This window comes from Narcine bancroftii, chromosome 3 (genome assembly GCF_036971445.1).
Source record: "Narcine bancroftii isolate sNarBan1 chromosome 3, sNarBan1.hap1, whole genome shotgun sequence".
NCBI lineage: Eukaryota > Metazoa > Chordata > Chondrichthyes > Torpediniformes > Narcinidae > Narcine > Narcine bancroftii.
Window position 1 is genome coordinate 146,664,873 of NC_091471.1, and position 12,104 is coordinate 146,676,976.

The 12,104-nt window shown below is 37.4% G+C and overlaps 1 protein-coding gene and 1 long non-coding RNA gene across 3 annotated transcripts in view; one reads left to right on the forward strand and one right to left on the reverse strand.

Moving 5' to 3' along the window:
* Positions 1-12,104, reverse strand: part of slc7a11 (solute carrier family 7 member 11) — a 158,624-nt gene that overhangs the window by 12,822 nt on the left and 133,698 nt on the right. For both annotated transcript variants that reach the window (XM_069925388.1, XM_069925389.1), the window contains exons 9-11: positions 10,969-11,065; positions 7,919-8,068; positions 2,190-2,367 (exon numbers count right to left, since the gene is read on the reverse strand). In XM_069925388.1, the coding sequence (XP_069781489.1) occupies positions 2,190-2,367; positions 7,919-8,068; positions 10,969-11,065 (425 nt within the window). The remainder of the gene's footprint in view (positions 1-2,189; positions 2,368-7,918; positions 8,069-10,968; positions 11,066-12,104) is intronic.
* Positions 7,290-12,104, forward strand: part of LOC138757682 (uncharacterized) — a 35,233-nt gene continuing 30,418 nt past the window's right edge. The window contains exon 1 of the long non-coding RNA XR_011353810.1: positions 7,290-7,458. This is a non-coding gene — a long non-coding RNA (uncharacterized lncRNA). The remainder of the gene's footprint in view (positions 7,459-12,104) is intronic.

Below are 12,104 nucleotides of genomic sequence, written 5' to 3' on the forward strand. Positions count from 1 at the left end.
GCCTAAACCGGGCAAGTGAGGCTAAAGCAGGAGGGCATTTTTTTCGGAATGGGCCATTGGCCATTTTCCATGACGAATGACCCTTGAGATTTGGATAAATAAATCAAAAGCTGAATCCCTGGAGATACATCTTTGGTCGGAAGCTGTACAAGCAGCATAAATTCATTCTAAGGATTTAAATGGACTGAATTTCAGGATAAAGTGCACCTCGTGTTGATGCCTGCTACATGTGCTGTGTTATGTGTTAATGATTGGAAATGAAGTTTAAGGCATATGTTTCAACATATCACTTCCTTTTGTTTTTATTCACATATCCTGCCTTGATAGATTATTTATTCAAGAAATATAAATGTTGCCATGGTTAAACCTTCTGAACTTTGCTGTTGTTTTTCAAAATTATTTGAAGACTTGCAGAATGTGCCAAGACAAGCGTTTATCAATGAATACTGGTATCTCCTGAGGATATTTGGTCCACTCTATCTGATAACAATACATAAATCATGATTATTTTACAGATTATAGCCCTGGATGAAAACATTTTAAAGGCTGCTGGGAGATGTAGGTAAGTAAAAGTTATTGAACACATACAAGTTACCAATGAAAGTATAATTACAATGGCTCAAAAAGTGTGAATTTTGTATTTTCAGTTGCTCACAGGAATAATATCAGAAAGTATTCTAAAGGTTTGATAATCTTTCAATCAAAATCTAAAATTAAATAATTATAGATTTTCATTATGATAGTTGCTATATTTGTCTGAATACTGGTAAAGTTTCATTAGCTGGTGATCTTTTATGATGAGATTTCATGAAAACAATTGATAAAAAATATCACTGAGTTGCGTTTTACTTTTTGATGGCATACAGTGAACTCAACGTGGCTTATCAGATTTTCCCTGTTATGCACAAGGCTTTACAGGTTTATTGAAAACACCCATGTTTCAAGTATCATGAGAGCAGATCACTAAGAGGCTGGTGAAGAATTATTGGCAGGATTTTTTCATCTTTCACCTACCAAATAATGAAAACCTAATCAAGGAATGAGGAGATAGTTGGGTGATTATAAAAACAATTCCTAAATTCCCATCTACCATTTTCCATCTGAATGTTCCAAAATGTTCTACTAGTGCTGTAATAGTTTCCTCTATTCCTTCTAAATTTTGTTAAACTATTTTTCTCTAAACACACAGAACGATTTTACAAAGTTGATTCAACGTTTTTGCCTGAGTGAACTGCTCTTATCAAGTAGGTGGCAGTGGCAGCTCAACATTACATAGATGTGAAAATTGCTTTTTGTTTACAGTACATCTGAATTATTGATCACTGGGGCACGAACAGAAAATCCTAACAACTGAAAGAGCACAGGTGAATATCTTAATGAAAAAAATCAGGATCAACTCGTTTTGTGACTAACCCGTCCTAAAATATGAAACCACCCTTGGATATGTTGGTGAATTGCTATCATTTTCAATTTTTAATTGATGATTTTCAGTATGTGCAGTTTGTGTCATTTGTATCTATATCTTTTTAGGTAAGGTCTGTAGAGAAAAGAACCCTGTACTGCGCTCATTTAAACGAGAAATACTGCAGACATTCGGGTCGAGTGCGTGACACGAACGTGCTGGAGAAAAGCAGCAGGTCCCGAGGCATCTATAGGAAGTAAAGAGCAACCAAATATTTGGGTCCCAAAATGTTTGGTTGTCCTTTACTTTCTATAGATGCTGCGTGACCTGCTGCTTTTCTCCAGCATGTATGTGTACTTCATTGAGAACACCTGCTTAGTCATAGCTGAAACTCTAAAACTATGATCAACTCCTCACGGCAAGTCAATTCTGAACAAAAGCCCAGAAAACGCTGAGAAATGTCAGCAGATTAGGCTGCATAAAATCTGAATGAAGCAGACAGATCGGGACAGGTCTGGATACTTGATGGACAAGCATGACAGAGGCCTTCAGGAAAACTCTATGGAACATTCAGTCTGTGCATCATGGAGAAACTGACTGCCCTGATCCTAAAAGATGGGAAGAGGTATCGTATATCATTGTACAATTACCTTGTTTCAGTATCTAAAATTATTGCGGTTACTCTATAGTGACACTGTCTTTATGAAAGAAGGAATTGGATGAAAATAAAAACACACACAGAAGTGTAACTTGTGCCCTGGGGTAATGAGGAAAATACTTCACTTACCCATCAGTCTTCTGAACCATTTTGGCTTACTGTCCCACACCACAAACAGATAGTAGGCAGGGATCCCCGTCAGAGTGATGACAAATCCAATGCCAGTATTGATAGGGTCAGAGTAGAGTGAGAGTGCAACAATAAAGAGACAGGTCAAGGCAAAGAAAGCTGGAATGAAGAGAGGCACCTGCAGAAGGAAAGAAACATTGTTGAAACTCAATTGGTAAACCGAGTTTAGTCACAAAAATAAAGTTCAAATTTATAGTCACATGCAGAAATCAAATTTGCTTGTGAGCAGCTGAGATATCGAGCAACTAAGACATAGTTAAAGGAATAGAGAGTGATTGAATGGAACTGAGCAGAAGCAACCAGTGAACTATTGTGAGGGTCATCCAGGAGTCTGATTATGGTGGTAAAGAAACTGCCCATGAATCTGATGGTACATGATCGCACATTTGGGAATCTGTTTCCTCAATGGGAAATCGAAGTGCTGGTGAACTTTCTTGACCATGACATCAGCATGGGTGGACAAGGAAAAGGATATGTTTACTCCGAGGAACCTTCATTCTTATCACCATTGATGCGGACTGAGAAGAGAGATCTGCCCATCTTCCTCCAATCTATATCAAGCTCCTTGGTCTTCCTGACAATGAGAGCAAGTTTGTGTCCTAGCACCAAGCCAAAACTCTCTCCATCCAGCTTGTGTTCCAAAAGTTCAATGGAATAAAAATCAGGTGTTTTAAAATGGGAGATCAGATTAAAAGCATCCCTAAAATCTGGAGAGCATGGAAAAGGTTGAGAGAAAAAAATTGCAGTGCCATCTCACAGCTGCGAATGACCCCATTCTGCACATTGTATTTGCACTCACCCATGGCCCAAATGAAAAGAAAGCTGTACTAAAGGCATAGAAGTGAAGCAAGTGAGGAAAGAAACTGTGATGTCAGAAACGGCAAGGCAAATTTTGATTTTGCACAAGAGTGAGTCAAGCAGCTCAATTTCTCATTTTTTAATGTGAAATTAGTAGATTCAGATTTCAGTTTTATTTTCAGAATACATACGTGACATCACATACAACCCTGAAATTCTTTATTTCCTGCGGTCGAGGCAGAATTACCACTTATTGGCAGTGCAAAAAAAACTGACTCAATGTGCACATGTTAACAAATAAAGAAATGTTAACAAACTGACTGTGCAATATAGAGGAAAAAAAATAAAGTGCAAAAGTAAGAGTCCCTGACTGAGTTTGTATTGAGGGGTAAAGGGGTAGCAGTTATTCCTGAACCTGGTGGTGTGTCTAGCGGCACCTATATCTCTTCCCTGATGGTAGCAGTGAGAACTAAGCATGTGCTGGGTGGTGTGGATCCTTGATGATTGTTGCTGTTTTCCGCTGGCAGTGTTCGCTGTATATGTTCTCGATGGTGGGGAGGGTTTCACCTGTGATGTCTTTGGCTGTGTCCACTGGCTTTTGCAGGGTTTCAATTGAATTGATATACAAGTTATTTAAACCAGCCATTCTCAGCAGGGGCCCTATGGCCCAACTGGGGGCCACAACACGTTTAAGAAAAAGCCTTGTTTTTTTTAAATATAACTATTTTAAATGTTTTTTAATGTAGTTGGAAGGAGAGAAGTACGGAAGAAACTAAAACTTGACTGAGTCACAGGGGAAAGGGCGGAAAAATAAGCTTTGTGTAGAGTCTGAAGGGAGCCATAGCTGATAAAAAGTTGGGAACCATCATCTATTTTATGCAATTTTACAAAATCAAAATGTCACTCTGTCTGTTCTGTGAGAATGGGGAATTGAATTTGAATCTCAAAGATTATAAAATTTTCAATGGTCATTTGCACTCAACATGCAATAAGTCAAAATATGCCCTGATTTTCAATAAAACTGGATTTTTGAAGTGATGTGCAGCACACATATATATTTCGAATTGGCACATGTGTTTGTTTGTGTGAATCAAAGTCAGATGATTAAACATTAAACAGGGAATATGAGCGAGGTGGCCAAAATGGTGCAGCCGTGCATGTGAAGCAGGAGATAGAAATACATCAAAATGAAACTGAAGATCTTAAAAGTTTCTCTGAGGGAGCATGTGACTAGGGGATAAGATTTGTTTGCATACTGGTGATTTTCCTGACTCATGGAAACAGTGTAATTCAGAATAATACTCAAAATGCTGGAAGAACAGTGGGTCAGGTAGCATCGATGGAAGACAGGCAATGTTTCAGCTGAAATGCTGAAGCTCTATTGCCTTCAAAGGATACTGCCTGACCCACTGAGTTCCACCAGCATTGTGTGTGGTGCTCCAGTTTTCTAGCCTCTCTTGTTTGCATCAGTGTAATTTAAAAGTTAGGTACAGCTCTTTTCCCACTTAACTCTGGGAAACTGTATGAACTTTAATAAAAGATAGACTTTTATCTCTGTTTTTACTGCTCTGAATATTTTGGTTAAAAAAAAATAGTTTCTTCTATTTTTTTCACGTCTGGTATTTATATAATCTGCACCAATGGATTGGTACCTCCAGAGTGGCATTTTATTAATATTACCACCTGTTTGTTTAACAATGTTGACTACTTGGGAGTCATAGCATCAAAAAGTACAGAGGTTTGTGGTGGGACTGAAAAGAAGTTATCAATTTAGCTGGGTTTGATCCTGAATTCCAGCTGAGCAAAATGCAGTCCCCACCCATTTTTCTCTCCTTTTCATTTGCCACGTTGGGGCCAAACCGTAGGTATGAATTTGTTGATCTTGATACAATATTTTTGCCAACTGATTTTCATCACAATTAGGTGTACAATTACTGAACTGGAAAATAACATGGGACCTGATGGTGTACTCTATAGTGGGAGCACATTCCCAATGGTGTGAGAAATGGAAAATATAGCATGTGTTCAGTGGAGAATAAATAAATAACTTTAACTTGATAAAATACATCTTGTGGTTTGTTCAAAAGCAATAAACACCCTGAATTTTGCACTCAAGGTTAATGATGTAATCTGAACTGCATCATATTTTCTTTTCTTGCAATATATTCAGAGATACCTGATATTCCCGATTCATAAACAGTCTGAGGTAGTAAATTACCTCAGACATTGATCATTTCAGTGTAATAATGAAAGGAGCTCTTGTTAGGTTTCAACTATATTCACAATGACAGAGAAAAGTTCAGTATTGAAAATGGTAAATGAGTGACATTTGATAAAATATATATATATAGACTAACTGCAATCAGGCAAATTAGTCCTGTGCTGTTTCATAAGATCATTTGGGGAGAATAATGTTTTGCTCAGAAAGCTGCTAATCTGAGGTATGTGAGAAATGTCTGGGCCAAGATGAATGCCACTTTTGTTTGTTGGAATATCTGATTAACCTAAGAAAAGATTCACTGAATTTTACTTAAGTCTCTGGTAGGTCTGGGGCCTTCATGGTTCATGGATATCAGTCAACCACCATCAGCACTTCTGCGTTTTAATAAACTTATGCCAAATGTTGTTAAACTTTCATTATTTCACCTCTTTCCAAAAAAAAGTCAACTGGAAATCATTTTTAGAAAACTGATTTTTCTATTTTTCTTCTCACTAAAAAATTGAAGACAATAATGATCTTATTGAAGAAATTATCTTATGTCAACAAACTTACTCCTGAAACATCTCAGCAATATACATTTCTCAAAAGAAAAGCAATCCATTAATATAATTGGACTGGGCAAGACATTAATTTCTGTTAAAAATAAATCAGTAAATCTAGATAATTATTTCACATAATATTTGGTGCGACAGGTACACGATCCTTAATCCGGACATCTAAAATCCAGAAAGCTCCAAAATCCAGCAAGTGGGGACCGGCGGTCGGGGGATATGGCCGGGGTAGACTGCTCGGCGGCCGAGGAACGCGGTCGGGGGAGACTGCTGAGCGGCTGAGAGACCGGTGGTCAGGGGAGACGGCTGAGGGACCGCGGTTGGGGTAGACTGCTGGGCGGCCGAGGAACGTGGTTGGGAAAGACTGCCAGGTGGCCGAGGGAGGCAGCCGGGGTAGACTGTCGGGCGGCCGAGAGACCGCGGTCGGGGGAGATGGCCGAGGGACCGCAGTTGGGGGAGGTGGCCGGGCAGCCGAGGGACCACGGTTGGGGGAGACATCCGGGTGGCGAGGGACTGGCGGTTGGGGGAGACAGCCGGGTGATTGGAAAGGGGTGGGGGTTGATACGGCAACACAATTCGGGTGGAAAAATCTGAAATTCGGAACACACTGTCCCCCAAGGGTTCTGGATAAAGGATCGTGTACCTGTACTACTTTAAGTAGTATGTCGTTGTTTTATAAGATACCGACTACTATTATAAGGTTGAAGTGATATAGTAATATAATTATTTGATTTCAAATTGTAATATGTTTTAATTAACATTTACTCCTGCCCAACCTTTTAACTGCAACAGAATAATACAATAATTATGGCTTAGAAGAAGGCAATTTACCCCATCAAATTTATGCTGATTCTTTGAAGTAGAATCTTATCCATCCTATTTGCCTGCTCTTTCTCTCTGGAGTTGTTAGTTGTGATCCCTCCATATGCTTGTCCAATTCCCTTTAGAAAGTTGTAAATAATTCTGTTTGCATTACTTTTAGCAAATTCTGGCACTGATTTTACTTGTCCTATTACTCCTACATCTGATCTTTGGCACTTGGCATCCAAAATAAGAACATAAATTGACAAATGTGTAAATTATTTCATTGAAAGTTAATGAAAAGTTTTAAAAACATTCAAATTGGAGCTCAGAGAATGAAAGCACAATAGTCGAGAAGTATATAAAGCAAAAAGAGTGCAACATTTGAAAATGACATTTGAAGTAGAAGGGAGCTAAGTAAAAAATGTTAGATTTGATTGAAAATAACAGATTAATAAAACAAGGATGGAGGAAAGGATAAAAGTCAAAGTTATTCTATTCTTACTTCATATAACATAATATACAGGAATATTGTTAGTTCCGACTTCAGTAATTTAGTTATTGTGATATTAGATTCTGCGGCAGGAACAAATTGCTTAAGTTAAAAACTTGTGAAACAAATTGGCTAATTATGATGGAAATCTCTTTTCTTAAGAAAGAGATCGTGGTGCTATAACTACATTAATAAACAGTCCTGCTTTTTTTTGTGCCAGAAGATGAAGAATATAGAGTGAAGCGACAAAAGCTAAGATGGCAGTAAAATGCCACCAAATGCAAGTTGAGAATAGAGAGAATATAATGCTACCCATTGACTTCTACTGACATTTGTGGGTGTAAGGTAAGGTTTACATTCTTTTCATCAATATTATCTCCAACTCTTCCATTTTTGAGGGCTCATTCTCTCAAAGAACCAATTGAGTAAAGTCTTCGAAGGTGGCAAGAACCTCAAACTGAGGAAAATCTGGACAAGAACAAGGGTGAAGAGGGAGAGAGTGGACAACTGGGAAAATAAGAATAATTGAATAGGCTGTAGTGGGTTATAACATTGTATCCTATGTGTTTTATTTCCAATAGTTGAAATCTTTAAACAAGGGTGCCAACAAATGAATAGCTGTTCAGCTCTAGTACAATTCATTTCTTTTTAATTTTAAGAGAACTAAACATGAATGCTGTGACAATGTTTTACATTTACATTTTAAATATGAAAGGATGGGAAAGACAGTGAATTCCAGTGTTCAGACTGTTAACTATCAGCTGGTTGGTGCCACCTGGCAGTACCAATGTACGGTGAACATTACCTTAAATGGGCGTGGCATGTCAGGACGCTTGTGCCGCATGTAGATTAGACCAGCTACTGCCAGCCCAATGAAGAGCCATCGGGCAAAGCTCAGAAAATTTAACAGACTGTAGATATCACTCGTGAACATCATGAAGACAGATAGAGGATACTGTAAGAGATGGAAGTTGAAAGAAATTAATGGCTGAAATAGATTTCACTGAACTTAAGATGAAGTAAGACATACATGTACTGCAAAGCCTTATTCTGGTGCTAATGCATTTCTATTGTCCATTCATGCTCAAAATATGCTAAACAAAAATAAAGTCAATGTAAAGTACAAACATAAATTGCATTTCCAGCTTTTTAAAGTTGTGTCAAGATTTGTTGAGCAGTGCATATCAAAAACACCAGAGACTGAGCAGTGAACACACAGTTCAAAAAGGCGCCACTTTTGAAGAGTATGCACAGTCGCTGCACCCCCTAGCCAGGCCTTTGCATCTAACCGTTAATAAGTTTATTGAAGTTTTTCCAAGAGTTCAGTTCAAGAAATGCCTCCTCCCTGAATTCTAGGCTAGCTGTGGTGAAAGGTAATCATATTACCACATTTTAAATGTCGCTTCAACCAAATAATAACCAATGAAATCAAACTCAGGGACCTTGATTTTCTTTTTAAGTACACTGGCTTCAAGTGAACATTGAAAAAACTGAAGTTAGATAGTTTTCTGAAAATGGTTGTCAAATATAAGTTGCCTGTCATCAAAGCTTTTACTGAGTTATGGTGAGTCACAGAGGGAAAGGAAAAGGCCTTTGGGCCCAACTCATCCATGCTGACCAAGTTGCCATTTTGGTCTAGTCCCATTTGGCTGCATTTGGCCCATATCTTACTAAGCCCTTCCTATCTATATATCTGTCTAAATGGATTCTGACTTTTCTAATTATACCTGCCTATTTCAAAATAAGACCTACTGTCCAGGCGCAGAAGATGATACATGAATAGAGGATGGGTGAAAATCATCAATTTATTGATGTTTGCAACCTTCAAGTTATTACTAGGATGTTATGTCAGGATGTTAGGTACAACATAGGAAGAGGCCATTGGAAGATAGCCCATCAAGTTCATATAAAGTTCAATCTTTCCAATCAGCGTATTTCATCCGCCTTATTACTGAGTAACAAATCCTACATCCTGTGGTGTTTGATTTAGACACTTCTGCTCCTGTTGGAAAAAAATATAATTTTGTGAAATAGATGTAGGACTGCTTAAGAATAACGTTTGTCATTTTTTTTGAAGCAGAGATTCGGTTTCCTTTTCATTTTTATTGAACCACTCTGGTTCTTTCTGTGTCTTTGTTCTAACCGGCGTATAGTATCTTTGAATAGTGCCCAATAACCCTCTGCATAGTCAGGATTGAATACCAGACTAGATAACTGAATTGTCACAAAACATCTTGAATGAATCCAGCATTGGCATATAATTGTTCAAATTTATTGCCGGGGAAAAAAAAACCTCACCAAGACAGGTGAATGACTGATGCCGTGTGATGTAGATTTCAGGACAGCTCACTTTCTTCGAACTCGATCTCAGTATTTACAGTAAGTGGAATCCTCAAGTCCTCATCGGTTAAACAACTTGATGTGGACAAGGATGATATGACATCATAAGGGAAGTGTATAATCTCAGATAGTTCAACAAATGAAGATTAGTCACATCAGTAAAAGAACTTCACATTTAATATATATAAATATTAAACTGATGCTATAGAGCTCCTTTCTATTCGAGAGAGAGGCAAAGATAGAAGAATCTATGATGAGATGATTTGAACAAAGTCTATTGTTCATTTTTATTTCACTCCAGGTCTTTTGGTGAATTTTTAAATTCATGATACCAATTGTTACTTTTGAGGAATTTATCATTTTTGCACGGAAACTAACTGACAGGGTTATTAATTATCAGAACTGATATTGATTTTTTCCCCCAAAGAGAAATCTGAAATCTAAATTCCTTTGCCACACCACTCTGCGCTGCATTATTGCGCCAAACTTTGATTATTGTATCAAAAAGTGAGTATATCAATAGAATAATGAGGTTTCACATAAATAGATTTAAAAGATAATAATTAACCCACAGCAAGGAGCATTTCAATCTCAGGAAAATGTTTGCCTAAAATTTAAATCTCCAGAAGGAGGGAATCAACTTTTGCTCAAGGAATTTTTAGTGCAGATTAATTTTACTGTGTGATAGTGTGGAATTTCTTTCAAATCTGTATGATGTTATGGACACTTATATACTTCAGAATTGTTCATATTCTGATATAAGTTCTGAAATGTTAAGCTCCTCTCTCCGAACATACCTCCTAAATATTTCCAGAAGCCTCTGGTATGTTAATACTTTATTCTAATTTTTCTGATGCATACTAAAATAAAATTAAGTGTTAGGAGGCATGGACTCATTGGCTGAAATGGCCCGTTATCGTGCGGCACGTTTGGCGTAACGATTAGTGCAGTGCCTTTACAGCGCCAGTGATTAGGACCGGAATTTGAATCCCACGCTATCTGTAAGGAATTTGTATGTTCTCCCCATGTTGGCGTGGGGTTTTCGCGGGGGCTCTGGTTTCCTCACACCATTCAAAACGTACTCGGGGTGTAGGTTAATTGGGTGTAAATTGGGCTTGTGGGCCGAAATGGTCCGTTACCGTGTTGTATGCTAAATTTAATTTAAAATTTAATTCCCCATGAAGGTCTCTCATCCTAGCTGAGAGAGGAAAATTCTTCTGAGAGAAGTTTCATTGGTTTCTGACGGGAAAGGTTAACAATAACTAAGCAAAGCCTTTTTTAATGATACCAGTGATCACTATTTTGAGTCAGACTACAAAGAATTTTCTGAATATGTAATTTTCCCCACTGCAGAGTTAGTATGATTTATGTAAGATTTGTTTTCTCTCTTGCTTAATTTTGACTAACAAATGATAAAGTATGTGGGAATTCAGTGGAAAACCCGAATCTACTGTTCAGAATAGAAAGTTGACACCCAAATACGACATGCACTTAAATATATAGATGCTTTCTTACCAACACAAAAACAGCAGGAAGTGGTGTATGTTTACGGACATGAATCATGGACAGAATTTCAGGAAGGTGACCTTCTCGTGAAGCTACCAAAAACATTCTATTTGGTTGAAAAGATGCAAAAAAAATTATGAAATAGTTTTCTTGCCGATTCATCATTAAACAGAAAATGTTAAGGTAATATCAAAAAGTTCATGCAGTTTGTTGGAAGTTAGTGATTATCTAAAATTTCTTTATAAAAATTAATTTCACTTAAGATTTTATAAATAAGTTACTTGCAATCTTCTTAATATCAGTTACCTCATTAACTCTGAATAAAATACAACAAATGACATCAACTGCTATAAAATAAGATTTGATCATATTTTTTGCTCAAATTAAGAAGTTTATTGGTACATCAGAAAAAAAAGCTAATGTAATTTGACAGCCTCCACTGGGAAAGAGAAATGATTTCACCAGTTCCACTGCTACTTCTATAATATTATCAGATATTATTAAAAGGAGATGCTTTCTGATATGTCTATATGATCATCATAGCAGGTGTTCGAAGTGCAATGGATTTAGAAGCAAACTTTATTTGGTCAGATTAAATGGATGAGGACCTGAACTGAATTGCTGGAAGAAAAGAAACTCAGAAGAGTTGCAGTGGAAACTGTAAAGGTTTTTACTTTAGCGACTTTAATGTATGACTTTGAAAGTGCAATTGGAAGTCAATTGTATTTCTATGGGAATTATGTTTACGATCCAGAGTGAGTGCTTATTGATTTGTCCACATGCCATTCCATTATGAGAACAAGGAATTTGAATTGAGACAACGAAGTGAGTTTAGAATTAAGAACCAGGATTAATAGTGGTGAAATTCCTGTTTTTATCCTTCAGGCAGAGAAATTTTACATCCTTAAATGTCAACCCTCTATCTATGTGAATCCATTATTGTTGTCCCTTAACTGCTTTCTGCAATGGTCTCAAGGTTTAAGGAAGCAATTGAGGAAACTATAACCATCAGTCATGGACAAAATGCCCACACCCCACAATCAAATCATTAAGAAAATGACACCTGAGATTTGCAAGCTCAGTATAATCCAGATAATGGAACAGGTAACCTTTTGGTTTGAGAGCTCTGAGCCAAGGAGACAACA